Here is a 27919-nt window from a genome sequence, read left to right as displayed (position 1 = left end):
AATTAGCATAACCCAGTAGTTATCTTTACACAGAGTTACAGAATCAAAAAGTTGACAGCCTGATGAGATGTTCAGCTGGAGGTACTGAGAGGAGGGTGACAGTGAGGTTGGACTAGTAGGTTGGGCCTCTTGAATTACAATCCCAGAGTTTAGACTTGATTCTGGAGACTCTTGGGCATCTAGGAGTTTGTGAGCCAGAGCCTTGGGAATTAAGCATTATATAGGAACTTTAACTGGTTACAGTTAGCTTTGGCTGTTAGCAATCATTTTTATCTACTTTAACAGGGGCCTGAGGGGAGGGGAGGGGGCAGGAAACTTAGCTGGCATTATGGTCACAGGAAAGAACAGACTGATTTGGGACCTTTTTCAGACTGCAGACCTTTGTTACTGACCAATGCTTAATTTGGTTTCTGGGTTTTGTAATTTTTTTTCCCTCTGCCCTTACCTCATTTACCTTAACAACAGCTCCCCCCTCTCGAGCTCAGCTAGGGCAGGCTGCCACTGCGGATTGGGGGGCCGAGAGGCCTAGAGCAAGAAGAAAGTGGGTTGAAAGCAGAGTTCTGTTTAAAGAATTTTCTGCTGGAAACCAGCCCAGAGGGAGTAAAGAGGAGCTTTAATGAGGAGCAGCTGCAGGGCCGACGCAACCCACATGAGACATTTTCCCCCTGCGTTCCACATTCTGTGTAGTTTTTTAAAAATCACGATTTTGAAATAGCTGTTTTGTAAAGCACGCCTCTCTTTTTCTTCTTCTCCTATGTGGTGATGTTTTGCTTTGTTGTTTTATTTTTTTAATGACCAAGTCCTCCCTAAAAAAAAGCTGAAGGCAGAGCTGCAGAGAAGCCCTGGGTGCCATTTGGGCTCACCCTGCTGATACAGAAGAGTCGGTGGAGAAAACAAGGAGAGAGAACATTGGCTTTTATTTGGAAAAGGGGCTTATTTCCTGCTCAGACTTTGGTCATCTTGGAGCTGACACAAGCTACCGCAGTATTTTAAGCTTTTCTCTAGACGAGTGGCTATTCACTTAGGAAACTTGAAAGAACAATTTTTTCTGTCCTGTATTACTAGGGAGACTGATCCTGAATCACAGCCATTGCTAGATAGATTGGAATTGCTATTCAAATCCCGGCTTCGTTGAGATCTGTAAAGCGGCACATGTAAACGAATCCAGGCTGCTGGTGACATGTGAGAGCTGGGGTCTGGTTTTCATCTGTTTTATTGAGAGGGGACTTATGGGCATCCATTCAGTTGGAATGTTTTCTAGTTCCGTTAGGAGGAATCCCCCGGTTTTCCCTCTTTTTTTCCCCCTCACTCCTCCTCTTCACTTCATTCCCCGTGTGTGTGTTTGAATAGTAACAATGAAAGAGTGGACCTCTTTGTGGAAGAAATGGCAGACTTTTTCAGGAAAATACGTGACTGTATGGAGCTGATTAAGTGTTCAGATTAGTTTATGAAATTATTTTACAGGGAAAAAGCCCCCTCCCACAAAACTTTCCCTGTATTCAAAGCATCCTCTGTGAACTATGTTCTTTCAGAGACCCAAAGCCAGAGAAGGGAAGAGACTAGGAGGAAGTCACTGAGAAAACTACTTAAATAAGTTATAAATTTCCTCCAGAGGAGGGCATTCATATAGTTTCAGGAACCAAACGCAGTTTTTAGAGGGTTTTTTTTTTGAGGGGGGTGTTATATTTTTAGAAGATTTTTTACGTACACCTTTAGTTCAAGATGTAGGCTATTTTCCAAAAATGGTTCTGGGAACTATAGATTTGTAAGGGGACTTGTATGATAAAGTCAACTTGAGCCATCTCAAGAAAAAAGCTATTTAATCTCTAGTTTTCAGCGGAGAGTCCCAGTTCCCACTGAGACTAACAGGGCATATGGTGTATTCCTATTACAGTTGAACATGGATTTGCAAAGTTGAAAGATCTCCTGTATTAGGAGATGGGGTCCTTTATTTCTGGCTGTCTCACTTACCCATCTCTCCCCTTTCTTCCTAGGTCCATAATTTCTTCCTGTGTCCATAATTCATCCCTGGGATGTGAGGGATGATCTTGTACCCCAGGATGATATTTTTGGTTGCCTTGCCTTGTGTTCTACCAGGCAGAGCCCTACATGAGGTTGAGAGGGGATTTTGCAACATAGGTGGTCATGGTGTTCAAGCCACCCGCCCCAGGGTCTGAAGACTTGCTCTTCCCCACAAAAATATCAGTTTGAGAGAGACACAGGGAAGACCTCACTATGGCTTAATGAAGAAGAGCCATATTGGTAGAAATAATGTAGTATATAACATGGAATACAACTTCTGTTAGATCAGAGATGGGTGAGATGGTTTGGAGAAAGTTTAATAAAGGATATAGGTTTTGAACAGATCTTTGAAACAAGGATAGAAGAAAAGAAAATAAATTAGAGACATATCAGATGGTAAAATGTGGTACCTCTCACTGGAAATTAGATAGAAGATTTTTATATAAGGAACAGTAGACCTGAGTGTGGGAATAATCTGGAGTGCTTAAGTTATGGGTCACTAAGGAGTGAGTTGGATGATAGGAGTAGGGCAGACGAATAGGTCATAAGAAGGGCTGGGCATTGAAACTAGCTTCTGAGCAGGAAAGTGAGTGACATGATCAAAATTACACTTGAGAAGGATCATTCTTTAAGTAGTGTGCTTACTTGCAGGGAGCAATTTTCTCCCTGAATTTAATGAAGAGGTGTAGACAGGATGCTGGTGTAATTGAGATAATAAAACTGACTGAATAGGAGCCAATCTTGGGGTAAGACTTCATAGAATACTTTCAGTTAAGTGATGCTTTATATTTTGGTAAAGACTAGGTAAAGATAGAAGTACAGTTGTAGGTGATCCAAAACTCGGGGAAATTTCTGGATTTATAGACAAGCTTGTGGCAGGTCAGTTTGGTGTCCTTATCAGTACAACAGAGGTTCAGACCAATTGACTTCTGAGAGTTGGTGCAGTGTTGAAATTCTGTGATTGTATGAATAAAGTGTAAAATTATCTAAATAAAGGAAACTTGGGGTAAAGATTCAGTATGTTGAATTGAAAAGAAGGAAATTACAGGACCAATTGTTGCATTCAAAAACCATGGTGTACTAATATAGGATGGGTTGAATATGGCATAAAAGTAGTTCATGTGGAAGTGTGGACTTTTTAGCTGAATCTGGATTTTGTAACTTTTGTAAAAGTGAACACAGCTTTAAGCAGCAATAGTAGAAACAGTAGTGTCCAACTCTATGCTGTAGTGGTAAGAACATACGTATTATGTGGTTCCCCCCCCCATTTTGGGTCCTACCTTTTAAAGAAGTTTTTGATGACCTAGAGTCATCTAGTTGGGGTAGGCAGATAGCCCAGTTTCGAAGTATGTGGGCTCTGGAATCATACCTGGATTTGAGATCTGCCTCTAATATCTACTAGCTCTGAAATCTTCATCACAGTCCAACTCTCACATCCATACATGACCACTGGAAAAACCATAGCCTTGATTAGACGGACTTTTGTTGGCAAAGTAATGTCTCTGCTTTTTAATATACTATCAAGGTTGGTCATAACTTTCCTTCCAGGGTGTAAGCGTCTTTTAATTTCATGGCTGCAATCAGCATCCGCAGTGATTTTGGAGCCCCCAAAAATAAAAGTCTGACACTGTTTCCACTGTTTCCCCATCTATTTCCCATGAAGTGATGGGACCAGATGCCATGATCTTCGTTTTCTGAATGTTGAGCTTCAAGCCAACCTTTTCACTCTCCTCTTTCACTTTCATCAAGAGGCTTTTGAGTTCCTCTTCACTTTCTGCCGTAAGGGTGGTGTCATCTGCATATCTGAGGTTATTGGTATTTCTCCTGGCAATCCTGATTCTAGCTTGTGCTTCTTCCAGCCTAGCGTTCCTCATGATGTATTCTGCATATAAGTTAAATAAGCAGGGTGACAATATACAACCTTGACGTACTCCTTTTCCTATTTGGAACCAGTCTGTTGTTCCATGTCCAGTTCTAACTGTTGCTTCCTGACCTGCATACAGGTTTCTCAAGAGGCAGGTCAGGTGGTCTTGTATTCCCATCTCTTTCAGAATTTTCCACAGTTTATTGTGATCCACACAGTCAAAGGCTTTGGCATAGTCAATGAAGCAGAAATAGTTGTTTTTTCTGGAACTCTCTTGCTTTCTCCATGATCCAGCGGATGTTGGCAATTTGATCTCTGGTTCCTCTGCCTTTTCTAAAACCTGCTTGAACATCTGGAAGTTCACCGTTCACATATTGCTGAAGCCTAGCTTGGAGAATTTTGAGCATGACTTTACTAGCGTGTGAGATGAGTGCAATTGTGTGGTAGTTTGAGCATTCTTTGGCATTGCCTTTCTTTGAGATTGGAATGAAGACTGACCTTTTCCAGTCCTGTGGCCACTGCTGAGTTTTCCAAATTTGCTGGCATATTGAGTGCAGCACTTTCACAGCATCATCTTTCAGGATTTGAAATAGCTCAACTGGAATTCCATTACCTCCACTAGCTTTGTTCGTAGGGATGCTTTCTAAGGCCCACTTGACTTCACATTCCAAGATGTCTGGCTCTAGGTGAGTGATCACGCCATCATGGTTATCTTGGTCGTGATGATCTTTGACCTATTATTTATCTATTTTTATATATGTAGTTTGTATCTAGGAACTCTATACTCTTAATTTATCCTTTCCCCACTCTCTTTCCCTTTTCATTTGTTTTCTACGTCTGTGAGTCTGTTTCGTAAATAAGTTCATTTGTATCATTTAATAGATTCCACATATAAGTTATATCATATGGTATTTGTCTTTCTCAAACTTCACTCAGTGTGACAATCTCTGGGTCCATCTATGTTGCTGCAGATGGCATTATTTCCTTCTCCTTTATGCGTAACATTCCATCATGTATGTGTATGTACCACATCTTCTTTACATTTATCTGTTGGTGGACATTTAGGTTGCTTTGATGTCCTGCTATTGTAAATAGTGCTGCTGTGAACACAGAGGTACATGTATCTTTTCAAATTACAGTTTTGTCTGGATTTATGCCAAGGAGTAGGATTGCTGGATCATATTGCTCTATTGTTAGTTTTTTAAGGAATCTCCATACTGTTTTCCATAATGGCTGCGCCAATTTACATTCCCACCAACAGTAATTCATATACTATTAAATTGACCCTTTTGAAATGTACAATTCAGTAGTTTTTAGTATATCCACAGTTAAGTGTAACTATCAGCATTATATAATTTCAAAACATTTTCATTACCTTCCAGAGACTCTCCCTATTCTTTAGCAGTCCCTCTGCAGTTCCCCTCTTCCCAGCTCCTGATAACACTAATCTGCTTTCTATCTCTATAGATTTGCCTGTTTTGACCTTTCACAAAAATGAAATTATACAATATGTGGCCTTTTGTGTCTAGTTTCTTTCACTTAGCATGATATTTTCAAGGTTTGATAAATATCACAGCATGTATCAAATCTTCATTCTTTTTTATGGCAAATAATATTTCATTGTATGGATAACCACATTTTATTTACCCATTCATCAGCTATGGATGTTTGGGTTGTTTCCACTTTTTGTTATTATAAATAATGTTACTATGAACATTCTTTACAAATTTTTGCATTGATTTACATTTTATCCTTCTTGGTATATACATACCTAGGAAGGAAGGCAGAATTTGAAGACATCAGAGAGAAAGGCTGCCGGACAATGAGATCTACCCACACCGAAGACAATTGTATTGTTGAAGTAGTGAGCCAGTATTTTATCTTACTTCACGAATGCATGGCATTTACTATGCACTAGATAACTGTTCTCGGAGAAGGCAGTGGCACCCCACTCCAGTACTCTTGCCTGGAAAATCCCATGGATGGAAGAGCCTAGTAGGCTGCAGTCCATGGGGTCGCGAAGAGTCGGACACGACTGAGCGACTTCACTTTCACTTTTCACTTTCACACATTGGAGAAGGAAATGGCAACCCACTCCAGTGTTCTTGCCTGGAGAATCCCAGGGATGGCAGAGCCTGGTGGGCTGCTGTCTGTGGGGTCGCACAGAGTCGGACACGACTGAAGCGACTTAGCAGCAGCAGCAGCAGCAGCAACTCACATAGCAAATTACAGATTTCATTTATTAATTTTGCTTTTTGTCTTCTCCTACTGGAATTTAGAGTTCAAGAATTTCCTAGCTCTAGAACAATTCCTGATACTTCATAGGCACTTAGTAACTATTGCATTAATGACCAAGAGTAATATTCTTTGTGGAAACTGATATGAAAATGTTCTTCTTCATCAACATCATTATTAATAAGCATTTTGGATGCTATATATAGAATTCTGCTGCTGCTAAGTTGCTTCAGTCGTGTCTGACTCTGTGTGTCCCCATAGACGGCAGCCCACCAGGCTCCTCTGTCGCTGGGATTCTCCAGGCAAGAATACTGGAGTGGGTTGCCATTTCCTTCTCCAATGCATGCATGCATGCTAAGTCACTTCAGTCGTATCTGACTCTGTGTGTCCCCATGGAAAGCAGCCCACCAGGCTCCTCTGTCGCTGGGATTCTCCAGGCAAGAATACTGGCGTGGGTTGCCATTTCCTTCTCCAATGCATGCATGCATGCTAAGTCACTTCAGTCGTATCTGACTCTGTGTGTCCCCATGGAAAGCAGCCCACCAGGTTCCTCTGTCCACAGGATTCTCCAGGCAAGAATACTGGAGTGGGTTGCCATTTCTTTCTCCAATATATAGAATCAGGCTTCATATATTCTGTTATTCAGGAGTTGGCAAACGTTTTCTGTTAAGCATCAGATATAAATACTTTTTGGAGCCATATGGTTTCCTCACAACTACTCCACCCTTTTATTATAATGTAAAAGTAGCCATAGACATTCCCTGTATGAATGAGTATGATTGTGTTCCAATAAGAGTCCATGTGTGGACACTGAAATCTGAACTTCGCATAATTTTCATATGTCATAAAATATTATTTTCTTTTGATTCCCCCCAACTATTAAAAAATGTAAAAATCATTTATAGCTCTCAGGCCATAAAAAAGAACAAACAGTGGATCAAAGCAGACTCACAAGCTGTAGTTGTCACCTCTATTTTTACTGGTTTCTTAAACGTATCTTAGTTGAAACATTTTTCCTTTAGTGGTAGGAAGCAACAATGTAGATTAAACCTTAGTAATAAATAATTCGGGAATACTTTTGTTTGGCTCCAGAATCTTCTCTGGTGCCTCAGATGGTCAAAAGACTACCTGCAGGGTGGGAGACCCAGGTTCGATCCCTGAGTCAGGAAGATCACCTGGAGGAGGAAATGGCAACCCACTCCAGTATTCTTGCCTGGAAAATCCCATGGACAGAGGAGCCTGGCAGGCTACAGTCCATGGGGTCACAAAGAGTCAGACATGACTGAGTGACTTCACTTCACTTCAGAATCTTCCATATTGCTTCATTTTTGTTTTCCTGGGAACCTTACGCTTTTATTATGTTTATGAAGCTAATATTTAAGCGAATTTGTGTTCTCTGAGCAGATGCCACATGATAGTGTTGGGGAGGTGGTGATGATGGGCAAAGCCCACCCAGGCTTAAAAGTTTGTCATTATTTATAAGGTAAATAATTCCCATATGGTAGAATCAGAAGTTGTCAGCCAAGCTTATTGCCCAGAGGACTGTTACTGTGAATGAGAATTGTGTTGCAGTTTTAACACCATTCGTAACAGATTTCTTGAATAAGTTGCAAATGCTTTTAATAATATGGTTAATTTTAGCTATACTACATTGGCAGTTTTTGCTGCTTTACTTAAAAAATAATTAGAAAATAACTTATTCTATTATAAAATCAAGCTGCAATTTGAATAAAGGATTATATTTTCCTTAGTAAGTGCAAAGAGAGAAAAAAATGTTTTTCATTTGCAAAACTTTAAAAAATATTTATAAAGTTTTTCATATACTTTGTTCAATTCTTACAAGAGCCTCATGGAGATAGCCTTATTAACTATTTAAAATGTGAAAGAGCTGATGGTGAAGTTAAGTAATTTATTCAAGATCATACCACCAGGATTCCAGATAGGCCTTCTGATGATATGAGGTGGATACTCTTCATTGGAAACTTCAGCCAGTCTTTGGTTTCAGTGCTGTGCCCTCTCCTCACTACCTCTCATTCCCTAGCTTTACCTGTTCACAAGGATGCTCAGAGCTCTGGCTGCTCCTGGCTCTGCTGTGCTTACTATACAGAGCTTTGAGAAAAGATGAGGAGGCTGGGCCTAGCTCCATCACTGCCACTGAAGCCACTGACTAGTTCTGTTTCCTCTTCCATTCTGTCTTAGTCCCCAAATATCTGGTCCTCCTTCTTTCCTCAAAACTGTGACCTCTAAAGACCGTATGTGGTTAACCAATGGCTCCTAAACATTGTGGACAGGTTGGCAAAGACAAGAAGGAATGAAACAGAACGCCAGGGCTTAAAGTCTGAGTGGTTGGGAGAGTCGAGACACAGTGACTGAGCTTTGGAGGATGCAATAGGAGCTGATTTTGAGGGGGAGAATTTAGTTTGGTTTAAACGTATTATCTTCAAGGTAATGGTGGAACAGCCTTATAGTTAGTTTTCTATCCTCCAAAAAGTCAAATGGAGAAATAGATTGAACCAAGTATCTGGGGCGACAGCCAAATGGCAAAATTTATAGTTAGAATCAAAGACTTTTTGTTCCTTTTAAATGCTTGTTAGAGATCCTCTTTAAACAACCTCTTCATTATGAAAATAGCGACTTTCTATGCCTTTTTTATGGTGTTTGGAGAAAATTGTTATAAATACGACACACATTTTGGGATGGTTGTGCATCTTATGAATCAGTGGTGGCATATAAAAAGATTTCTCAACATAATATGTGGGAAATGTTGTAGACTGTTGTTCTTGAATTGTTTTCCCTTCTTCACTTTGGTTTTTGTATGGTACCTTACATATTTTTAATGTTGTACATGCTGCGCTTTTCTGGTTAGGAAAGCTGCTTACTACTAATATCTTTGCAGATTTAAGTTTCTGAAAAGTCTCTTTGAATTCTTCCCTATTCCTTTACCTCCTTTTCCTTTGTCATAGTCTCAACCCCTTGAACATGATCCAGAAATCTAGATATGGGCCAAATGATGTCTCAGTGGAAATAAAAACTTATTATTCCTCAGTGCTTAATTGAAGCCACCTGATATTTTACAGATTTTAAATTTGAGAGGGTAAGGGGATCAGTCCATGCATTATCACGTGTGTCTTAATTATATCAATTGACTTAGTCAAAAGGAGAAAGTTACTGAATTTGAAGACAAGTCTCCACCGTGCAGCACAAAACAGTGCTGTTACAGCCTACCAGCCTGCGCCTACATGAAAAAGGCTATGGTTGTATTTTGCCTCTGAATAAGGATCATGGTCAAAAAGACATGAGAGTATGTGGTTCAGTAGTCTAAACACTTCGCCTAAAGTGAGACAGTCTTATAGATTGTGCCTTCAGGTTTCTCAATTCACAGTCTAGTATTTTCTTGGATGAATTGCATTATCTTGTAAATTTGTGGACTTATAAGAAGTCAGATGTTTTCATGGACTCCTCTCTTTTCCGTGTAGATGTCCAGAGGGCTTCTTGGGAGAATATTGTCAGCATCGAGACCCCTGTGAGAAGAACCGTTGCCAGAATGGTGGGACGTGTATGGCCCAGGCTCTTTTGGGGAAAGCCACATGCCGATGTGCACTGGGCTTCACGGGCGAGGACTGCCAGTACTCTGCTACTCACCCCTGCTTTGTATCTCACCCCTGCCTGAACGGAGGGACCTGCCACGTGCTTAGCCGGGACACCTATGAGTGCACCTGCCAAGTCGGTTTTACAGGTAACCAGTGGGACTCAGGCCCATACTTTCCTATTTTCAGCAGGTACTTCCACATAGTGTCTTTTAGATACTATCATCTGGTTCTTTAGGGTCCCCCTCTATAGTACATGTTTATCATTATGGAAGGAACTGGAATGTTCCAGTCAACTGTCCTTAATTTCGTTTTGAAAGGGGAGAAAGAGAAAGCAAAAGGGTCAGATACTCTGCAGTGGTTGACTGCCTGAAGGACTGGGGATCATAATTACTTCCCTGTCACTGGAAGAAAAGTTGTTAGTGTTATTGATAACTTATTCCTTAAAAACTTCTCTCCCCAGACATTCAGGGCACTGGCTTTTCTGGTTTTCTAAACCGATTGTTTCTTTTGCTTCCCCATTGCCTTGTCCTTGTCCTCATGCATTTAATTTTTGTGTTCTTTGGAACTCTGTTTTGAGCCCTCTTTTGAGCCATATGACAGCTTTCCCCAGGGAATCTCACTATCTCCAGTTTCTTCAGCTGTCATCATCTTCATCCCCTGCTGATGACTCTCATGATCATCCTTTTTGCTTCACACTGACACTGACATTCAGGCTCATATTTCTAACTATCTATTGCATATTATCTTTGGAAATTCAACAGGTTCCTGAAACTCAACATGTTGATATAGATAGTGACACCAGTGTTCCCTCCAAATACCACAAGCTAGAAACTCCCTCTCATTTATCTGTACCCCACTTGGACCCAGGCTGCATTTTAATCTGAGTTACTTCTCACTGTCTGCTCCCTTCCATTTCCTCTGCTGCTCTGTAGTTGACCTTCATGTCCTTTCTCACCTGGACCCCTGCAGTTGTTTCCTAATTGGTTTTCTCACCTTTTCTTTCTCCCCATCTTGTTTACCTGTCACATTGCCACATCTTTAATTATGCATGCAGATCTTCTCACAAACTCACCTGCTTACCGTGCCTCGTGCCTCGTGATTTTCATCATCTGCAGAGTGAACTGCAGACTCTTTTACTTGTCTTTCACAGCCCTTCACAGTCTAGGCCTTGCGTCTTTTTATAGCCTCACCTTCCCACAAGCATCTCGCGTTAGTGACGCCAGCGTTCTCATCATTTCCTGAAAACCTCATACTTCCTGTTGCCTCCATGCTATTGCATGCCCCTTTGCTGGAATGCCCTTCTCTACATTTGGAGATTGCCCAATGTTGCTGTAACCTCTCAGTGACCCTCTCGTGATTCCCTTACATAGATAGTCTCTGTGTTCTGTTATTTTATGTGTCATAGTTTATTGTGATTAATTTTTACATGTCTCTCATCTGACTGTATTATGAGTTCTTCAAAGGTGGGTCTGAGCTTTATTCAAAATGATCCATAAGTGTTTATTAACTTAGTTGTGAAAAGGAGAACTACTCACTCTTTTGTCCTCCAGGATATCAACAATTATGTAAATCTAATTAGAAAATGAAAAACACACCCAGAACACTAGACTGGATCATTCAGTTTGGAATGCTTGTTCTATTGGTTTTTCATTAAAAGATGTGGTTACAGTTGTATCTCCATCATGACCGTGACAGCATTGATACTGTGAGTCACTGAAGAGATTTGGTGGTTGAGAGAATGATTTTTCCTGATTGTCAGTTTCAAGTTGTTTTGCTCCACAAGGCAAGGGAGGGCATATCCAGTTAAAACATTTTAATCCTGACTAGTGGAAATGGCAGTGATATCTTCTTCATAATTAAAATGTTTACTCTGAAATAACCCTCAAATTAAAGTGGATTCCTTGCTATTAAAAAGATCTCTTCTTGGTGGTCCTCAGGGTGCTAATCATCTTTATACATCTGCCACTTCCGTCTACCACTTTAGGAACCACCACAGGTCAAGCTCACCCTTTTAGTTTGGGGATAATTCACTACCCTACCTCATCAGACCTTATGAGCTCACCTCACTCATAGATGAAAAAAAACAGAGGCAGAAGGTTAGTGCTTGTACAAAACATACATGGGAAACCAAGGTCAGCAACCTTTTTGTTTCAGTTGTAGGCAAATACTGTGATATACACTGTTGGCAGAAGTAACCATTTTTATCTGTTCTCCACTGTAGGCAAATACTATCAGTAGAATGAAGGAAAATAGAAAAATGAAGCTTCCTTCATTCTGTCTTCCCTGAGGTATACATGCTGTCCCTAGATTATTTTTTCACCTTTTCCCTTTGATTTGATATTCGTGGTAGACAGAGAGTACTTTTGTGTCCTCATGTGTCACCTCTCTCTCCCTTTTAGAGTATCTGTCATGACTCTTACTTGCTTTTCTGTGGGGAGGCGGGGTCAAAGATTTGCATGTTTACCTGGACAACCAATTGGAGTATTAACACATTCAGGAGATTCTCAGATCTTTAGTTTTGAAAAAACTCGAACTCATGAAACTAGAAAGCCACGTGAATTCCGAATTTACTAGTAGCATAGGAGTGTTTTTCCCCCCTCTCTCTCTACCTCAGAGAATCTGTTTTGATTCCTTGAGATTGAACACTGTCTTCCTGATTCTTTCTAGTGCTCTCCTCCCTGAGAAAGTCCACAAGAATTACCTTTCTAGACCTTTATTCCTGTGATAGCTTCCAGGTTTTTTCATGTTTAAGAAGCCAGAGATTCTTCATCTTCTTCAAACACATCCAGCACTATTTTTGTCAAGACCACAATCACCAAAATGTTTCCCGGAGCACATGTGCATGTGTACTGTGTTTAAGGGAAGTAGAAGTCATACTGACTTGTCTTTATCATCTGAGAGGTCTGTTTAGTCACAGTGTATTCTGGAAAATATCGGTGCACTTTATTTTCATTCAAAAGACATGATTTGAGAGCCTACCGTAGAGATCAGAGCCCTGCCAGTGTGACAGGTGACATGATAAAAGAAAAACAGCAACCTTGGGGTATGTGTTTGCATGTGTAGGGGTGTGTATGTGAGGGAAGGAGAGAGGGTGGGGTTTGGGTATCTGAGTGGAGCATGAAGGATGACTTATGAGTAGAATTGTCGAGGCAGTGAACAACAAGGTAGATGGCCTTCCAAACAGGAGTATCTTAGGCAGAAACAAAGAGGTGGGAGACTCTCGGTGGATCCAGGCCCTTCTGTGCGGCAGGGATTCTTGCAGGCTTCCTGTGATCCACTGAGTCTTTGTGTCTCAGCTGAGGGCCCTGGAGAGCGCTCCTGTCAGAGGAACTTGGGGAGGCTCTGATATGGGCTTCCTGTACAATTCAGAGAGCTCAGGGATTCTCCACGTGATGGCTTCCTTACGTCGCCTGTTGGGTGGGAGATGTGGGGTGGGAGGGGGCTGACACCCATTTCTGTGGGCAGTGCTTACTTCTGTTATCTTTCCTGTAGGTAAACTGTGCCAGTGGACCGATGCCTGCCTGTCCCACCCCTGTGCAAATGGAAGTACTTGTACCACTGTGGCCAACCAGTTCTCCTGCACATGCCTCGCGGGCTTCACAGGGCAGAAATGTGAGACTGATGTCAATGAGTGTGACATTCCAGGACAGTGCCAGCACGGTGGCACCTGCCTCAACCTTCCGGGTTCCTATCAGTGCCAGTGCCCCCAGGGCTTCACAGGCCAGCACTGTGACAGCCCCTACGTGCCCTGTGCACCCTCCCCTTGTGTCAATGGAGGCACCTGCCGGCAGACTGGTGACTTTACCTTTGAGTGCAGCTGCCTTCCAGGTAAGGAGTCCCCCTAGTGTCCTGGGTTGGGGGATGCACCTCCAGCGGGAAGGAAGGGGATGGGGTGTGGTTCAGTGTTCCTTGAGGAAGTATCCTTCCCGGCAGGGAAAAGGGGAAGTGAGAATGTTGTGTGGGGTGGTTTGCTGGTGAGAGAGGAGTTTTATAGGCCCAGTGTGGTCCATAAACTGAGCAGGGGGTAATTTAACATGTCAGAGTTTATGATGATGAGTGACTTGGAAATTGTTTATTGTCCTTTTTGGAGGAACAGTGAGAAATAAGAAAACTCTGGGAAAGGATTGATAAGTCTATAGAATGGAAAGGAACATAAGGAGAATTAGACATTGAAAAATTTATATGTGTGATTAATAAAATGCTTTAAACTGAATTGATAGTAATAATAGATGATCAACTTTCTTATATGCTTTTACCTGTGACGGAATAATGGATTATTTTACTAGTTACCTGATTGCACCACACTACTCTTTTATAATTTTCCTTGAAATTCTGGTCTTTAGAACCCTCTCCATGTAGCCTCTCTAACTTTGGGGTAACCCTACCCAGACTTGAAACTGGAGACTTTTGCAACTGGCATGGTGTCAGTGCTCTGTAAATGAGTGAGCACTTCTTGATGAGCGCTGATAGGTTATGTATGGCACAGTGACACATAACCCAAGATAGAAGCCAAAGAGGAGTAATGTGTGGGAACTTGGGGCCTGTTGTTCCGTAGGATGGAAAAAGAAGCAAGGCTGGCCAGTTCACTAAACTCCTTATAAAACTTATGAGGAGGCCGAAAACTGAGAATTTTGATTGAGAACAGAGCACAAGTGGCTGGAGCAGATGAATTACTAAGCATCAAAGATTCTGTTTTTGTACAAATATTCTTAGTGCAAAAACAAAAGAAGGAAAAACCGTAGGGGGAGTAACGTGCTGAGGAAGCAGAATTGCCTCAAAAAGCTGTTCTAGCCACTCTTTTGGAGTAGGAATCTTAGATTCTGGTGTTGTGGGTATGGGTCACATGTAATGGGATCGTGTGTTTTCTCTTTTGGGGATTAAAGGCCATATGTTGGTCTTCAGGATAAAAGCAAATAGTAATTTACTCATTTCATTCAGTTAAAATTTTTTGGCTGCCAGCTATGTTCTAGGCACCATCCTATGTACTTGGAATACACAATATAAGACACTGCTACATAATAGAAAAAGATACCACTTAACCATAAGCCACAAAAACAAGCTGTTTAATTGCCTTGTTTTCAGTTTCTCTTTCAGTGAAGAATAGATAATGCTGTCATTTTAGACACTAAATATTTATTTACCTAATATTACTGTCATTCTCATTATCTTGTAGAAGGAATAACTAAAAGGTATCTTTCTTCACTCCTCCTTTTGTTTGCATTTTAAGGGTTAAAAGAAGGAAACAGAAATGTAAACAATTTAATTTTGTGAATATTCTAATAGTCTGGTATTCTAATAGCCTGAGTGGCTAGTAATTGAGGTTAGCGCAATTTATTGCTGACCACTAAACGTGTCTTTTAGTTTTAAGAAAATTAGTTTTAATAGTTGCCTAGGACAGGAGGTTGATTTGGCAGCAAAGTACTAACGGGAAGTTAGAGAAGTCAATAAAGGAAGTTTTTAGCTGGGAGAGAGTGATTATTCACTCCCATAGCCTCTGCATTGTTATCCATTAGCCATGATAAGAACCTTAGGGAATTCTGAGAGTGTGTCCAGGAAAGGATCTGTCAAACCAGAATAGTATCTCCTCCTTGAGAAAGGAAATAACCAGGGATTCCACAGCTAGAGGCTGCCAGGGCTGGTGGGATGGAGTAAGGACGTCTTAGCTGTCTCTTACACTCCGCTTATAGTTTAAAGCAGGACTTTTTTTTTTCTTTAATATACTGATGAAGTGTGTGTATGTGTGTGTGTTTGGGATTGGGATGGGGGTGCAAGGCTGGGGGCAGAAGATTTGCAAAGAGCAAACTAACATTTATTTAATGCCTTTTATAAGTCAGGCACTGTGCCAGGTACTTCTGCAGCCATTAGCTCTATTACACAAAATCCTTGGGGATAGGTGTTATTGTTCAAATTTTCCCAGGTGAAGCAACTCAAGTTTTGAGATGTGAAGCAATTTACCCAAAGTTGTACAGATGACATGTAGTTAGGCCAAGTCCTGAAGTCCAGGCAGGTTTTTTCCAACTGTTAACTGCTTGTCTGCCCCTGAAGGTGCTTTGAAATGTCTAAGACTTTTTGTTAAATGTTTAGGGCTGTATGGGTTAAAAAAAGTAGGTTCATGTTAAAAGGAGATACTTCTAATTATGATCGATAGTATTTGTTACATACCAGCGTGTGTAGGGGGTTCCCAGGTAGCACACTAGTACAGAATTTGCCTGCCAGTGATGAAGGCACAAGAGATGTGGGTTTGATCCCCTGGAGGAGGAAATGGCAACCTGCTCCAGCATTCTTGCCTGGAAAATTCCATGGACAGGGGAGCCTAGTGGGCTATAGTCCATGGGGTTGCAAAGAGTCGGACATGACTGAGTGACTGAGCACATGCCTACAGGCTGTGTATGGCATCATGCAGATATCTAAAAATAGTTAAGTAGGCTAGTTGCTGCCTTTCAGGGTCTCATGATCTGAAACAGATGATATCAGCTTGGACAATATATAGAAGGAAATTAAAAAAGAATTAAAAACAATAGATGATGCAATAACACTGTGAATAAATATATATTTATACAGTGTGTAAGATTTTATGCTCATTGTTTTTATGTCCCAGGTGGAGTTTGCAAAGTATTAACTTTATTTCCACATAGGGAAATAACGTCTGGAGATGATTTTCTTTTACAGAGTCCTTTTTGTAATGCAATACCATTCTCCTGTCCCTTCTGCATTGCCCCCAACACTAGTCAAGAGACTAAAATATTACTTAAAATAGCAGTCACTATCTCAATGTAAACAGCACCCTTATTTGAAGAGAATCGTTATTTCCATTCTAAAGATGGGGAAACCAAGCCAGTGACAGGTAAGGTCACTTTTGTCCATGTTCTGCAGTTCTCAGATGCCTGCTTCCCACCGCATTTCAAATCTTGGCAGTTTTAACTGGGGCCTGCCCTGATTTCAGATTGTAACCTTTCCCTTCCCCCTTCATCTCTGGCCTTGGTGTACCTTTTCTTTTCTCTTTTGGTAACACTTGTCATCATCTTACTGTATAATTTTCACTGTATAATTTACCTCATTATGTCTATTGTTTATTGTCTGTCTTTCCAAATTCTTCTGCCTCTTCTCCTCTCCAGAGTAAAAGCGAGGATCTCTGTTTTTGTTTGGTGATGTATCCCAAGCACCTGGAGACAGTGACAGGTATATAATAGGCACACACCTACTGACTTTACAGGCCGAGTTTAGTATAGTACGGTAGTACTGAGAGCATAACTTTGGTCGTCTAATTTTCTTCCCAGTAACATACCTGCTAGACTTAATCTAGCTTCTCCTTCTGTACTGGTTTACACTAGTACTGAGTAAGAAGAATTGGAATGCTTTTCAACTCTAAAACTCAGTGAACCCCACATAAGTTAGTGATTATATTTGAATGGTTATGATATAGTTCTTTTCCTGCAAAGGGCACTGTAGTTACTGAGATGATTTTAGTATTATTTTAAGATTGATGGGGGGAATTAAAACTTTAAGTATGACTCATCCTGAGTAATAAAGAAAGAAATGTTTCTCAATAGAGGGAAGAAAAAAGGAATGTATTCAAGAGGGAGCTGATAGAATGAAACCAAGGAACTGTATTTCATCTTCTTGGTTCGGCAACTGTTAATAACTAGATCCTTCATAAACTACCATTAGGTAAAGTTTTTATAGCAGAAACTGTAAGGAGGAGTACTCAGCTAGAATAATTTTAGCTAAAGAACAAAATAGCAGATACGTTCTTGAATCACTGACTCCCAGTATTTTGGGGTTTATCAGTTCAGCTGGCTGTATGTCTGTGGACATATTAAGAAGTGGCAGTGTGCTCCTTGCATCTCCTGGCTTTGCTTGCGAGTTCACAGTTGGACTGGACAATCCCTGATGGACTTTCCCTTTTTCTTTCTCTCCTGTACCTCCTTATTCCTTTATGATTTTTAAACTTCATAAAAAGCTGCCCAGTCTGTTCTCTCCAAACAAAGAAGGTTTATCCTTTGTAAAGCACCCCTATACTTTACAGGCTTGATTATATGTAATATCCCTATATCATTAAAATAAAGCTTAGCCACATTCTGTGGCTTTTGTGTCTGCTCTGCAGTTGCTGAGCTTAAAAACTCTTAGAAATAATTCCCTCTTGCATTCTCATATGCACAAGGCATGTGACGTTCTCTCGGGGTATTATACTAATCATATTCTGGCAGATTTCTCTGGAGCAGATGCAGAAATTATTGTACCGTTTTGCAGGGCGCATTCTTTTAGCCCCTTTAGTTTGGGCCCTGAGTCCAGCTTTTTTTGATGTTCCTTCAGGTTTTTCCTATCCTCCCGTGCTTGAGTTTTGCCCCTGATATCTCCTCAGCCTTCTGTCACTTACCTCTCCCTCCCACCCTGCCTTTTTGTATAGAATTTATTCCTTGTGATGTGCCAAAGGCATCTATTTCACTGAAATGCCTTCTGTATTCCCCACCCCTGGGGGGACTAGAGGCTCTCTTAAGATCTTTGGCAACCTGTGTACCTCTAGCACAACACTTATTAAACTGCCTGTTCGTCCATTCCGGTAGACACTCTCATCTTAACTACCCGCCCCCTGCCCCCGCCTCCAGTACCCAACCTCGTGCCTGGCACAAACTGAGACTCAGTGAATATTTGACGAATGAATTGGATGTGACAGAGAAGAACAGTCCTATATTCTGTAATTAAAAAAAAAAAGTTCTGAAGTTATTTCTTTTGAATCCCTTTACTCATTTCCCTGACTTCTTTGGAGGTAAAGTTAGAAAGGAAAGTAGAGCTCATTTGGGAGTTACAGAGGGAGATGGGTAGGAACAGCAGCCTGGGTGGGTGGTGGGGCTAACATTCATGGGCCAGCCATGGGGTCAATGAGCTCACTGGGGCCCATTCAGAGGATGGATAAAGTGTGCCAAGGAAACGAGTGGGATGGAATTGGGACCAGTTTGCTCTTTTAACAGGCTTCTTTCCAGAGGGCAGGAAGCGAAGGTAGCCTGTAGCTGTTTACCTTTGGTGCCTCTGTCCAGTTCCAGGTATCCCTGGGTTTTCTTCACTCTCTTACCCTGTGCACGGAAGCTCTTCCTGAGGACCTTCAGCCTGGCCTGGGGGAATCCCAGTTGTGTCATCTCAGCTTCCCCTTTCTGCTCTCCTCTTTGAGCCTCTGCACCAAGTCTTTCCACCGTCACATCTCCTAGGGACTGAAAATGAAAAGATATGGAAGCTCTCTTGAGAGATGCTAGTATCTGTGTGGGATGACAAGTTCAAAAGACACTTTTCTGCTCCCCACCCTCCCTGTCATCGTTTATCAGTTACGTGGCCCATGGTTTTATAACAGCACAGTCTTAAAAATGTCCCTTCTGAGTTTAATTTCTGTCTTTTTGGCCTTTTAAGGATGTGAGTTGGCTTCCAGCAGCAAACTCCTTTTAGTACAGTCATGTGAGCCTTTCCATAAGTTGGCTACACCCATCCCACCCACAGGTCTGGAGACTTGTCTGCTTCCCTTTCCCTTAAAACCTTAAAACATTTTAAAGAAGTGATTGCACTGTAACTTATTCATTTAAGTCACATCCATCCTGTGCACCCCCTTACCCCTACCTTGGGTAGACTTTTTATAAGAATTTGCTAGTTATTTCCAAAAAGAGCCCTGTGTCTCTATTTTTTAAGCATAAATCCTGTCTTAATTTTCGAAGAGAACTGATTTGGCTAGAGTTTTCTCAGATATGGGAACTTCTGACCCAAGGTCAGTTTTTCAGATTTTTGGAAGAGAACTTTGGGGTCCCAGAGACCATCCTCACCAAATCTAGGTAAAGTTTCTGGGTTAGGACTGACCCCTGCCTCCTAGCCATGTAGAGTAAGTCAGCCATGTGACCCTTCTTCATCTGTAACATAAAAGGATTAGAGTAGATAATCTCTAGGAGATGCTTTGATCCCATTGATATATAATAGTATTAGCTAATATGTATAAAACACAGTGCATCATGCATTGTTTTAAGTGCTTTTCCTTCTAATATAACAGTTTATTGAGATACAATTTATATACCATGTAATTTTCTTTTAAAGCACACTTTTCAGTGGTTTTGAGTATATTTACAAATATGTGTAACCATTACCACAATAAATTTTAGCTCATTTTTATATGACCTCAAAAGAAACTTTGTTCCCATTAGCAGTCATTCCCTAACCTCCCCACCCCCACCCCCACCCCCCAGCACCAACTCCCTCCCAGCACTAGGCAATTACTCATCTACTATCCCTATGGAGCTGTCTATTCTGGACATTTCATATAAATGGGAACACATAGTATGCTTCTTGTGTATGCATATATTCCATCATATGGATTTACCACTTTGTATTTATCCATTCATCACGAAATAGACATTTGGGCTGCTTCTCCTTTTTTTGACAGTTGAGGATAATGTTGCTCTGAACATTCTTGTACAAGTTTTTGAATGGGCATATATTTTCATTTCTTTTTGGTTTTACTTATGAGAGGAATTTCTGGGTGGTATGGTAACCCTATTTAATCTTTACACGACTGCCAGGCTATATCCCATAGTGGCTGCACTATTTTATTAATACATTCCAACCAGCAGTGTATAAGGATTCCTAATTTCTCCATTACCTCACCAGCACTTGTTGCTATCTGTCTTTTAAATTATACTCATTCTAGTGGGTGTGAAGTGTTAGCTTATTGTGGTCATGATTTGCATTTTCCTGATGGCTGATGCTGAGTATCATTTCATGTGCTTATTGGCCTTTTGTATATCTTCCTTGGAGAAATGTCTATTTAGCTCCTTTACCCATTTTATAACTGGGTTATTATATTATGGATATTGTATTTTAATTTTGTTGTAAGAATTCTTTGTATCTCCTAGATATATTATTTGCAAACATTTTCTCCCTTTCTGTGGACTTTTTACTTTCTTGATTGGTGTTCTTTGAAACCCAGGTGGTTTTAATTTTGATTAATTCCAAACTGTCAATTTTTTCTTTTGTGACTTGTGCTTGGGCTTCCCTCGTGGCTCAGAGGTTAAAGCGTCTGCCTCCAATGCGGGAGAACTGGGTTCGATCCCTGGGTTGGGAAGATCCCCTGGAGAAGGAAGTGGTAACCCACTCCAGTATTCTTGCCTGGAGAATCCCATGGATGGAGAAGCCTGGTAGGCTACAGTCCACAGGGTCACAAAGAGTCGGACACAACTGAGCGACTTCACTTTCACTTCACAAGACATCTCTATCTAGTCCAAGTCTCAAAGATTTCCTCCTATGTTTTATCCTAAGAATCTTATAATTTTAGCTCATACATTTTTGAGTTGATTTTTGTTTATGGGATGAGGAAGGAATCCAGTTTTATTCTTTTGCATCTAGATATTCAGTTGTTCCAGCACAATTTATTAAATTGTTTTTTTCTGTCTAACTCATTTAATCATTAAAACAACCTTTCAGGTAGGTCCTGTTAATTAGTCCACAGAGGAAAGAAAGTTTAAGTATTAAGCATATATAATATCTTGCCCATGTTCACTCAGCTACTGCATGGCAAGTGTGAAAATTGAATCTAGGCAGTTTAATCCCAGAGGCCATGCTTCAACCATGAATTAACTCTTTCACGCATTTGCCTTTCTGCCTAAATAACTCCATAGTGACAGGTAAGAACTATCTCAAAAATAGTGATGAAAAGAAAACATTTTATTTTTTATATTTTATGGTTATGTTGAAATGTTTCTGCTTTCTTAATTTGTCTGTGGTTAGTGAATTCTGTTCATTGTAACACTGGCTAATATAAATTCAAATAGTTTGGCTACAAAGGCTTCATCACCTCCTTGACACCTTAGCCAACCATATTTAGTCTTGGTCACCAGGGAGATCAAGTTGGGATGGCCAGTATCAGTTCTAGGACACCACCAAACCACACAGGTTTCTAACAGTGGTGGGCCAGAACCCCTTATTTCTCTCCCACATTCTGAAAGTATCTAACTTTTCCAAAGAATGTTTCCATTTAAGAGCACTGGACTAGAAACAGAGACTTCAGTTGTTGTTCAGGGACTGTACTTTGCGGATCTATAGATTTGTTCTCACTTTATCATAATTTTGGGTGGGCTTAAGCAGTTCAGCATTTACTGACTCAATCCATTTGTAAGACTGTCATGTGATTAAACAGATATATGCGTGCATGCTACGTCACTTCATTCGTGTCGACTCTTTGTGACCCTGTTGACTGTAACCCGCGAGTCTTCTCTGTCCATGGGACTTTCCAGGCAGGAATACTGGAGTGGGTTGCCATTTCCTTCTCCAGGTATTCTTTTCAACCCAGGGATCAAACCCTCATCTCTTATGTCTCCTGCACTGGCAGGCGGGTACTTTACCACTAGCACCACCTGGGAAGCCCAGAAGATATTTGAGTAATATGATTGATTTTTTAAAAATCTGAGTCTATAAATTTTTTCATAGTCTTTCTCAAGCTTACTTAATGACTCATCTGCTTGCATGGACTTCTTACCAAATACCTGGAGAAATAGAATTCTTTTCAGTCTAGCGTTCAATTATCTCCATCTTCTACAAAGTGATTTCCTTTGGTCTCTGCGTGATTTTTTTTGGTTACTTGGTTCATACTTATGTACATGACTGCTACTGTATTCAGAGAAACCAGCTATGTTCCAGTGTAACAGAGCAGATGTAGTTTGTGCTAAGGAATGAGGAAAGCAAGGCATGATTGATGTCTGCCTACTCACCAGACTGCAGTGTCCTGAAAGCAGGAACTCTTTCTTTTACTTAACTATACCAGTGCCAATATAAGATCCAATATGTGTTTTGAGTGAAAGAGAGAAACTTAAGGGACATTCTGAAGAGGCCAAATACTTAGTCATATGTATTTCAAATAAGGGAACGTTCAGTAAACTTCCTCTCTTGACTTAAAGCTGATAGTCTTCCATTTTAATAGTTAAGAGATTTGGTAGCAAGGAAAGAGAAAGGGAAAAGACCAATGTGTAAATTATATAGGACTTCCCTGGTGGCTCAGACGGTAAAGCGTCTGCCTACAATGCGGGAGACCTGGGTTCAATCCCTGGGTCGGCAAGATCTCTTGGAGAAGGATGTGGCAACCCACTCCAGTATTCTTGCCTGGAAGATCCCATGGACAGAGAGGCTACAGTCCATGGGGTTGCAAAGAGTTGGACACGACTAAATGACTTCACTCACTCATAAATTATATAGGGAAACATGCTATGGGCAATTAGGGTGAAGTTTGATGTGCTAGTTTCATTTGTCATAAAAGGGAAAAATCAACAGGAAGGAAGCAATGCTATAAGTGTGAAAAGGAGGATGAACAATTTGAGGAGTTGGCAAGTTTAGTTAGTAATAATGTCACCCCATATTCAGATAGCTTTTTATATTTATATTGTGTTGTACTTACGATGTGGCACTTATAACAACCTCGAAAGACAGGCTGGGCAGGTGCAGCCAGACTTATTTTACAGATGAGGAAGCTACTTTAGAGCTTGTAATTAACAAGTATTAAATGGCTTATAAGCAGTGAGGTTAGAACTTGACCCTTATCTTCAGACTTTCAGTTCAGTATTTTTTATGTCTCCCTATTCTCCCCCATGATTTTCCCAAGAAAAAAACAAAAAGGAATTTAAATTTAATTAGGTAATCTTTTATTTGTTCTTCCCATTAATCTAGCATGGAGCTGGGGAAAATCTAATACGCTTTTTTTTTAGAACCAGCTGTCCTGAGTAGACATTTATCTTCTAGGGATTTTATTTCATGAAAACACTTTAAAATACTTGTGAGGTAACTATGAAGGCGTGTTATTGGCATAATGATTCGTTTTAACTGTCTATGTCTGAGGCAAGAAAAGACAGAAGATTGGGGGATTTTTATATGGTGAGTCTTGGGTTGACCATCTGCTGTCTGTTGAACTGTAATAATGAAGTCAGTCTGTTCTGATGACCATGTCCTCTGGAGAAGAACAGATCACATCATCTCTATGAGAATTTATCATTTCCTTTAATCCTTCTCTTACTAGGTTTTGAAGGAGTCACCTGTGAGCGGAATATAGATGACTGTCCTAATCACAAGTGTCAGAATGGAGGGGTTTGTGTGGATGGGGTCAATACCTACAACTGCCGCTGTCCCCCTCAGTGGACAGGTACGTATGGTGTGACGAATCAGTCAGAATGGGGCATGGGTCAGTAAGCAGAGGCAGGCTGTTATTGAAGTGGGCCCCTTTTACAAGCATGTCTGTGCTGCGTCATTGGCTATAGTGCTAACCCCATACGTCCCCCTATGTTCGCTTAAAGAAATATTCTCACGGACATTTATTGGGCAGATGTTCTGACCTCAGTACCATGCTAAGTGCTGTAGGACAGCTGTCCCTAACCTTTCTGGCACCAGAGACTGGAAGATCTCTGGTGGAAGTTTTTTCCATGAACCAGGAGTGGGGGAAGGATGGTTTTGGGATGATTCAAGCATATTACATTTATTGTGCACTTTATTTCTATTATTACATCAGCTCCACCTCACATTTTCAAGCATTAGATCTCGGAGGTTGGGGACCCTACTGTAGAAAATAGGAGAAAGAGCATTACTGAAAGACTCTGAAGTTATTATCTGGCAAAGCAACACATTGCCTGGAACATAGTAGATGTTTATTAAATATTTGAGAGGAAAAGAACATAGTTAAATGCAAAGATATAAATATTCTTACCATATACAAACAAAAAATGTTAATTGTGTGAGATAATAGATGTGTTAACTGATCTTATTTTGGTAATCATTTCATATTAAATACGTCTATCAAATCATCATGTATATACTGCTTAAACTTACATATATGTTATATGTTAAATATAGCTCAATAAGGCTGGAGAAGGAAAATAAACTACAACTTATCAAATTTCAGTGTAGTATCAATCAATATTCTAAATTATATGAAAAGATTATTAGAATACTCTTGCTTCTGCTCTTCTGTTATCAAGCTGCTAAAACCCTGAAAATAAAGTTGTGCAGACTGGGAGAGTTCAGAGCTTATTGTCTGTACACAGAACTCTATCTCATCTTATTGTTATGACGTAATTATAGAGAGGGTTGGGCAGGTCCTCTTGAAGACATTATTTTTATGACACCTGTCTATATTTCTGTATTTTCCTTTTTTGTATCCTTTTTTGCACATAGATTCTTCTGTCTCTGACATTAGAAGAGTAGATTTGCTTAAATTTACAACCATTTGGAAGTTTATAATGTTGTCTTTTTTTCTTATTTTTGAAATTAAATCTGTATAGACCTTTAGTTCCAGTTTCTGTTTGTATCTATTTATTTAACTGAAAATGGAGACAAGTAAGAACTGATTAAGAAATTAAGAACTGGGCTTTTGGAGAGAAGTTGTTTGGTTTAATATGGAAACCCAAGAACAAGCTAATGTTATTAGGAAGGAGCTATAGTACCAGTGAAGGATTGGGTCCAGCAAAGAAATCCTGATCTTGTATTGCTGTTGTTACTACCTGATTTTCTTCAGCGTCTCCAAATTGCCTTCCCTCATCTGCAGCAGCCAATTATTTAGAGTACTCTTTAAAGCTGTAGCCTATGAATAGAAAAAGACCAAAAGGGTTTAGAACTTCAGTAACATGATTTCCTGGAAGGGCTTTTCTGCTTTTAATCCCCAAACTGTCTGTTTAAAAAAATACTTTCCCACTGGGTTTCCCTAAAGTTGGACTTCCCCTAGAATTTCTTCTTGGTATCTTGATCCTAGGACTTCACTCCCAACACTCTGGTCTTGCTGTCATATTCTCTCTTCAGATTTTGCCATTTCTGTGGTGTTTGTTTTTTTTCAACTTAAAAAGATTACTCTGTGATGACCTAATGGGAGGGAAATCCAAAAGAGAGGGATATATATATATATCTGATTCACTTTGCTGTAGGGCAGAAACTAATATACTATACTCCAATAAAAATTAATTAAAAAATAAATATAAAAGATTACTGTAAAGTTAATTATGTGACAAATAGTAACTGGAAATATTTAATTTTTCTCTTTCTAATGATCCTCCCAGAAGTATTAGGCAGGATGAGATACATGTTAGGAACTTGACCTCATTCTAAGTCTCTCCCTTGCCTTGTGGGACAGAGTGGCTGTGTGTGGTACCAAGGCTCCTGATGCCAGTAAAGATTAAATGATAATCGTTGATTTTTCTTTGATACCACAAATACCCTTTGATTTCCTGCTTTGATATTAATGAGGAAAGCTCAATCTTGGGGAAAGGTTTCCCAGTGAAATTATATTTTACCAAAATTTCTTCCCCCAGGTTGTTTAATAGATACCTTTTTTCCCTATGAAAGTCCTTAAAAGATGTTTCTTGTTTCGTGTATTTTTGTATTGTTTTTCTAGAGGGGATGGCATAAATGATAAATATGTTTGGTGTGTCAGTATTTATTTCTTTTGACCTGCTGTCATATAAGGTACCCTTAGTCTTCGGTTTCCTACCAGTTTCCTTCCTCTTTTCACTGATGCCAATCTTTGATTTCCAGTGACAACCTTGTTTTTTTCAACCACATCCTATGTCTTCATTCGTACCATTTCTTTTTTAATATTTATTTATTTATTCACTTTTGCCTGTGCTGGGTCTTTGTTGCCGCGTGGGCTTTTCTCTAGTTGTGACGAGTGGGATCTACTCTCTAGTTACTGAGCATGGACTTTTCATTGCAGTGGTTTCTCTTGTTATGGAGCAGAGACTCTAGGGCATGTGGGTGCAGTAGTTGCAACTCCCAGGCTCTGGAGCACTGGCTCAATAGTTGTGGCACACGGGCTTAGTTGCTCTGTGGCATGTGGGAATCTTCCTGGACCAGGGATTGAACTGTGTCTCCTGCATTGGCAAACAGATTCTTTACCAGTGAGGCGCCAGGGAAGCCCCACACCATTTCTTGTCTCTAGATTTCCTTCTCTACTCCTTTCCCTATAGTCCTCACCAGTTTTGCTGCCAGGAGCAGATCAAATGGTTACCTTCTTCAGGAAGCCCCCCATGCCCTATCTCTAGTGTTACCTTAGCTAAGTGTTACCTTCTGGGCTCCCTTCCTACCCCATACATTTCTCTGTGATAATGCTCACTGCATTAACATTGGCATTATTCTAGGCTTGAGGCAATGGAATGGGGTCATTGAACTGTTGATGACAGCAGATACTAGAGCTCTTTACAGATCTTTGCTTTCAGTAACATATAGCTGAACTCCTCATTATCCCAGCCCCAACATCATTCTGAGAAGAGTAGAAAAATTGGGGATTGTAGGCTTCCTATTTATATTGGTATTAGAGCTATAAATAAATTCACATAAGTATTTTCTGCTTTGTCCAAATTAAAGAAATTAATGTGGCTGGGGCTGAGAGTTAACTGATGCTTATTAGCACCTAAATAATGTGCTAATTACAATATTTTATTTTGTGTAATCTTTGTAATAACTGTATGAAGGGTGGAGTTTCAGCTATTCTTTTTACAGATGATAATAGATATTCAGAAGGGTTAAACAATTTACTCATGGCTCATAGTGGTTGGATTAGGGTTTGAATCTAGGCTTGTTGAACTCCAAGTCTGTGCTCAAATCTATGGTTTTGTTTTTTTTTTTAACTACAGATCGACTGACTCTATGAGTTATCTTTAACAATATTTTTATTAAGGGCTTTGAGTCTTTTTTAATAGATTGAACATTTAATTTATAGTTTTATTATTCTAGGTAAGATATTCTGATTTGTTCTTTCTGTGTGTGTGTGTTCCTGGTTACTTAGAGATTAGAAGTTAATTTTAAGTAAATGTTTTATATTCAGTCTGGTGGTTTTTTCATTCTATTTCAAAGGCTTATTGCAACTTTGTTCAGAATTCCTTTTACAATTTTCAGCTGCAGAGTTGAAGTATGAACTGTTTGTCTGGCTTTTGACAAAATTCAGAAGGAAGGGTTGGAGCCAGCTAATAGAGGAAATTTAGTTGCCAGCTATCTGAAAAAAAGAAAAGGATGAAATTGTGTAGTTAAAAAAACCTAGATATCAGTTTGAAGTAAATGGAGATTTGGAAATTGGACACATTTTTAATGAGAAGAGCCTGATAGGTACCATGTTATTTTCATAAGTTCACCTACAAAGAAGGTGTTGATCTTTTGTAGCAAGTTCTAGACTTCAGGATGACCAGAAATTTTTTCCAAGTCTACTCATGGTTTGATTTGG

The 27919-nt window shown here is 40.1% G+C and overlaps 1 protein-coding gene across 3 annotated transcripts in view; it reads left to right on the top strand.

Annotated features, from left to right (window-relative positions):
- Positions 1-27919, top strand: part of NOTCH2 (notch receptor 2) — a 220887-nt gene that overhangs the window by 105047 nt on the left and 87921 nt on the right. For all 3 annotated transcript variants that reach the window (XM_088835625.1, XM_088835626.1, XM_055402755.2), the window contains exons 3-5: positions 9598-9857; positions 13204-13539; positions 23741-23863. In XM_088835625.1, the coding sequence (XP_088691751.1) occupies positions 9680-9857; positions 13204-13539; positions 23741-23863 (637 nt within the window). In that variant the 5' untranslated portion in view covers positions 9598-9679. The remainder of the gene's footprint in view (positions 1-9597; positions 9858-13203; positions 13540-23740; positions 23864-27919) is intronic.

Source organism: Moschus berezovskii, chromosome 4 (assembly GCF_049115385.1).
Source record: "Moschus berezovskii isolate FMDL1 chromosome 4, NW_MosBer_1.0, whole genome shotgun sequence".
Classification (NCBI taxonomy): Eukaryota; Metazoa; Chordata; class Mammalia; order Artiodactyla; family Moschidae; genus Moschus; species Moschus berezovskii.
The sequence above is the reverse complement of the archived record's forward strand: the minus strand, read 5'-3'. Positions and strand labels throughout refer to the sequence as shown.